Source organism: Plectropomus leopardus, chromosome 1 (assembly GCF_008729295.1).
Source record: "Plectropomus leopardus isolate mb chromosome 1, YSFRI_Pleo_2.0, whole genome shotgun sequence".
NCBI classification, from domain to species: domain Eukaryota; kingdom Metazoa; phylum Chordata; class Actinopteri; order Perciformes; family Serranidae; genus Plectropomus; species Plectropomus leopardus.
In genome coordinates, this window is record NC_056463.1 from 22,921,758 (window position 1) to 22,927,757 (window position 6,000).

Here is a 6,000-nt window from a genome sequence, read left to right on the forward strand (position 1 = left end):
CTATCCCAATAAGGAAACTATCAAAATAAACAAGCTAAAAAGTCTAACAGGGCAGCCTTAAACAGAAACCAAATTGTCATTTTTCACATGCCACTCTGAACACATCAAAAAGCCACCACTGAAATGAACAGCCTTTAGAGAAGCGAAGCCTAACTCCTAAATAAAGAAGAAAAAAAAAATCTCTTTGAAATGGCAAGCACAGAGACATGTTCTTTAAAGGGGGGAATACAAACAATTATCCTCCCTGAAGTCACTCAGTTCATTTTTGTGGTTAATCTGAAATATCAAAATATAGCAGCGCTACTGCTTAGATCAAATAGATGTAATTAGATAAATTGAGGAAGAAGGAGAACGGCTTGGCTGTAAATTGCATGGTGTGTGCATGCTAAGACCCAACACTGGCACAGCTGCACGGAGCTGCACTCACGATTTATCATCTCTACATCGCAGGAGCTAGTGGCCCACACCACTATTAATCATCAGCAAAATCATTTAATTCAGCCCAAGCCCGACTATTGTCTCAGTCTCTCCCCTCACTCTGGGCAAATCAGCCACCACAGCAGTAGCACGCACCTCAGAGGAAATCACACAAAACAGAGTGGGATACAAGTGTTGGGTTTAACTGGCTCTTTTTTTCTCTTTCTTTTGGACGGGCTGTGCAGCACATCATCCTTGGCAGATGGTGCAGAAGATGGCTTTTTGGGGTAAATTTAACAAGTATGAAATTTAAAACTGCAAAGACTACTGTTCGTAGTTTAGACCAACAGTTGATCACTCAGCACTTTGTTAATGCACTGACAGTGTGGTTGTTTTTATATGAAAGGTGCCCTTTGTGTGATTCCTTTGCTCACAGCCGTGCACTTTCAAACTGTGGCTAAGTTGTGAAAAGCTGACAGATCCAGACTGAAGCTGTCCTCAGAAACCTTAGTGTTTCTTCAAAAAGAGGATTCTGGCACATGGGTCTTCCTGTTTCAACAAACAAATTGTTCTGGAACAGTGAAACAAGATGCCCACAAGGCTATTCCTCATCCCAGAACTTACAAAGAACTTTTCCTCTTGTGTTTCAGAAAAGTGGCCTATTCAGTCCATGCACTGGGACAGTGTAAAAGTTATGTTGACAGAGGACAAAATGAGATGTCTAAATACCCACTGAAATGCACGATTGGGTGCAGCAGCACTGAGCCTCTTTCTGCCCACCGCAGCGGCTGACTTACATTGGCACCTTCTCCAGCGCCCCCTCACATGCCTGACATGGCTGTGCCCTCTCTGCAACCCCCCCCCCCTTCTCTCCGAGAGCATGTCTGCATCAGGCCCACTGACAAACAGGATAAAGCGGGGTGAAACTGGGAAAGCCAAACGATGACAGGCTAATGACAGTGAGCACACAGTGTCCGAAAAACACAGACAGCGGGCACACCACACACACACACACACGCAAACAAACAAGCACGCACACACACACACACACACACACACAGAGAGAGATCAGGAAGCAGGCAATGTAAAAAAGGATTAATGGAGGGTGCAAATATAGAACATGCAGAGCCACAAGAAATTCACATAGACATGTCATCCTTATATACTGTCCTTCTAGAAAAAATACACACACCAAGTCACACCTATTTAGGTTAACAGACGCACACACACACACACACACACACACACACACACACACACATACACACACACCCAAACAGTGGAAGAGAGAGAGAGAAAGAAAGACAGAGGGAGAGAGACTCACACACACACATATACTAATCACAGGTCATATTCTGCAATTAAATTGACAATGTAATTATACTATACAAAAATAATGGGCTGTTTCCATAATCACAGATGAAGATTAAGACCTAATTCATGGACCAAAATATTTTAAATTTATCCTACATAATAATTTGATTGTAAAGGTAATTTAAAATGGAGGGTTAAAACCAAAAATGACAATAACCAAGATTCTGTCTAAGTTTTTGGCATCATTATATTGTGAGAATTATTTTTTTTTTCATTAGAAGATTTGGGGATTCCAAAGAAGAAGAAAAATAGATCCTGTATTAGACAATAGCATGTCAGAACAAACGTCAAATGTGGGCCAGCACGTTTCTTAATCGCTGTCTGTGGTTGCATCAACTTCTCTGTAACCCCGGACTTGTTAAATGCAGCACTCGGGTCAAATGCAGAAAGTGTCTCGACCTGAATTGCTCTCAATCTGTCTTCTGCGCTTTATTGGTTTGGGGTAAATTTATTAATATCTGCTGTTTTAAAAAAAAAAAAAGACGTTTCTGATTCGTTCAGGGTGGTCCGTTTTTAAATTGGCGTTAGAGAAAACGTATTGAAAATGGCGAAATCTAAACAGTGTTAATATGTAGTGCAATAAATCTCCACCGCGTTTCTGAATCTGTTTCTGTAACAAAAGCAAAAAAAAAAAAAAAAAAAATCTCAGGACAAGTCAAAAGAAAAGTGAGAAACTTATTGAAGACAATTACATACATTTATTGCATATCATTTAATTGTATGAAATGAAAAAAACGAGCACATATGAACATCACATATGGTTAGTGAGTGAAATAATTTTGCACAGCAAAATATATATATTTACTATGTATAAGATGAAAGATTAATTAACATATTTTCAAGATTTATTGGCGAATGGTTCTCCCTCATTTTGTACATGCAGGGTGTCAATCCCTGACCATCTAAACAATGTCCAGACATTATTGGTTATAATTAATATTATTGCTTTGCAAATATTGAGTTCGTTTAAGACAAAACAACAGTCTCTCCTGAACTGATAATAAAGTATCAAAATGTTACGATTAAGTCGTAACAGGATGTCAAAGTTCTCTTCTTGAGATGTGGAGAATATTAACTTTTTTCTTTTTTTCCTTTAACTTCCACATGATGACAGGCGAGAATTTTTAGTGCACTCCGGTCCAAAATGCGTAAGTTCGTTGAGGACACACGTTTCCAAAAAAAAAAAAAGCATGGCAATTAACTTTGACTTCTCAAACAATACTTTTTGAAATACAATAGTGAAATGTGTGTCGGATACCAATAGAGCTCTCACACTTCTGTTTGAAGCACATGCTGCAAAAGCGCTGTTTATGCACTGCACAATACTGCTCATTGTATCAACTGGAGCCGAGCCAATGTCTAAACCATTGTTAAAATGTGTGCAGCAATCTCCGTATTAATTATCCTAGTAATCTATAGGCTTCAACCTGTAGCACGTTATCTTTTGCAACTTATAAAACTTTGTACTTAAATTACGCTTTCAAAATTATCCAGAGGTTGTCAGATGCAGAGATGAATATCTTTAAATAACAATATAGGCCTTAAGCAAGAGACTAAACTTCCAGGAAAGGGATCGGTGGTTTCCTTAAGAGTGAAGTCTTTTTTTCTTTTTCCCCCTCGCACCATGCAGGATCCCCGCCGATCAACTTCCACCAGGAATGCATAGCGCATTCACTGCAGTCTAATGACAGCCGATGGTGGTGCACTTCAACACAGCTGAAATGGACTTGTATAGATTACAAGGGGGGTGGGTGGGAAGTCCTGTCACTTTTTTGTTGCTGTCCCAAAAAAGTGAGGAGGCCATAAATGAAGTATGAATGCCATGCTGGAGTCATCCGACAAGAAGGACATCTTCAAGCACAGAAAGAAAAAAAACCATACATGTCCAGCATGCAGGGAAGTTCAATAAGACATCTCTTTAAAAACAATGAATAGTTTGTAATGAATATAGTCTTTTGTTGCTCAACACAAAAACAAGCATGAGATGAGGTGGCGTCAAAACGGCAGGCTCGCAATCCTCCAAGTTTGGTAGACAAAAAATAAAAAACAAAAAATAAAAAAGACCATAACCATTTTTGTCGATGGATGCAGTTTTGACAGAAATCTGTACACTGGATTCAAAGTAAAATGATGAAAAAGGGCAAGTTGATGAACTTCAAAGTATACTCAGTGCGTGCATGCACACTTCGTATAGTCTACTGCAGCACTGAAAGTTGGATCAACTTTCAAAAATCATATTTTACTCAAAACACTGCAAATCTAATGAACAACGATGAAAAAAAATCTCGACAAACAGGCTATGCATAATATACTGAGTAGTATGATAGCAAAAAGTAGATGATAGTTTTCTGAATATGCCTTTCCAAAATTAAAAAAAAACGCGGATGACAAAGCTCTCCAAATCTAAAAAAAACAGTCGCAGACGTTTTCAAAAAAAAATGTATAAAATAAAAAATAAAAAGTTGACAAATTAGTTCTTGGTCTAGTAGGCATTTGCGCCAAATGAAAAAAAAAAGTTTCATATTGAAAACTTTTGTATGCGGGGTGAGTAACCCATCTTTTTTTTCACGATAATGTCGAGACTCACATGAAAAACTCCGGGGATGAAGGGTTGTTGTCACTGCTGGATCCATTTTCTCTGAAGCCGTTGCTGATGAGCTTCTCATACTTTTCTTTGTACGCGTCCCTCTCCCGGACCAGCCTGGAGATCTCCTGCTTTAGGTGATCGACCTGCTGGATGAGTTGCGTCTTCTCTCCCTCCAGGACGTGCCGCTGCTGGACCCGCTTGAACCGGCAGGACTGAGCGTAGCCTCTGTTCTTTAGGGTCCTCCTCTTCTGTTTCAATCTGATCACTTCTTCCTTGCTGACCCCCCGTAGCTGCCGGTTGAGCTCCCGCACTGACATGGTGACCAGCTGCTCGTCCGAAAACCGGTCGTCCAAGCGCATGTGTGGGTGAATTGTCCCAGAAGCGCCGTTGGACTGGACTCCGGGTGCCTGGTGGTGGCTGCTGCTGTGGTGGTGATGGTGGTGGTGGTGGTGTTGCCCTCCGTTCTGAGCGGCTGCCGCAGCGATAACTGCCGACACCACCGCCGCGGCGGAGCCCATCTCTTCCCCGGCCATGGTGCCTCCTGCTCCGGCTGCGCCTGCAAACTGCTGTCCCCTGGCGTAGCCATCGAAGGACTGGAGCTGGTGACTGCTGTTGATCAGCGCCTCGACTGCGTCTTCGGGGCTGAAGCCCAGCGCCTCTGGATTCAACTGCTGTTGATAACCGGACATCCAGTAGAAATCCTCTATGTGTGTCTTCTGCTCGCTCCCCGAGCCCGGACTGGGCGCCGAGAAGCTTGGGGAAGGGGGCACCGAGCTGCACGGCGTGCTCATCGGGGTGGAAGACAAGGATCCCCCGGCGATAAGGCGACTGCACTGGCTGATGTTGCGATCGGGCTCCACCGGCTCCTTTTTCACTTCAAACTTCATCAGATCGAAGTCATTAACATATTCCATGGCCAGGGGACTGGTGGGCAGGTCGGAGTTGCTCATTGCCAGCTCTGATGCCATCCTCTTGCTGCTGACAGTCCTCCAAGTGGGGTGAAGAGCAGCTGTCAAACTGGGTTGGTTGGGAAGAACGTGAGCCAGTTTGATTTTTAAAGCGTTTGTCTTGAAACTGAAAAATGAGCTTTTCAGCGTCCTTTTTGCAGCCGCGGACTTGCAGGCGTGTGAGAGGAGTTTTTCTTTGCAGAGTCTATTGCACAGACACAGCAGTGCCGCGCGCACGAGTAGCGGAGTCCTCTTTCAGCATGTGAAATTCGGCGGTTTTGTATTTCAAACATTTAACACTTTACGGTTTCTTCGCTAATACATTGCGCAAGCGGAGAGGAAGGAGAGCCGAAAGTAGGGGAGTGAATGCAGCCTCGCACGTTACAAGGCGCTGACTGGTGGGGCGATTTTTTAGAGGGATCACACAGCAGATGAGTTTAAGCATTGTAGCTGCCCTGACGTCAGGCTGGAAAAAGGAAATTGACTCGGACGAAGAGCCAATAGGGTCGCACACTCCGAGAGCTAATTAACATATTAGTACCCTACAGAAACAAAACTTTTCGCAACTGTCAAAGGCCATCAGCTGACTGTCAGCTGGGACACGGACTCTTAACTCTTTGATTACTGCTGCCGTAATTTTAATCTCGCCTCTAATATAGAGCAACAATTTATTCT

General features: G+C 42.8%; 1 protein-coding gene across 2 annotated transcripts in view; it reads right to left on the minus strand.

Moving 5' to 3' along the window:
- Positions 1-5,785, minus strand: part of mafa (v-maf avian musculoaponeurotic fibrosarcoma oncogene homolog a (paralog a)) — an 82,710-nt gene extending 76,925 nt beyond the window's left edge. For both annotated transcript variants that reach the window (XM_042502755.1, XM_042502835.1), the window contains exon 1: positions 4,379-5,785. In XM_042502755.1, the coding sequence (XP_042358689.1) occupies positions 4,379-5,346 (968 nt within the window). In that variant the 5' untranslated portion in view covers positions 5,347-5,785. The remainder of the gene's footprint in view (positions 1-4,378) is intronic.
- Positions 5,786-6,000: the final 215 nt, after the last annotated feature.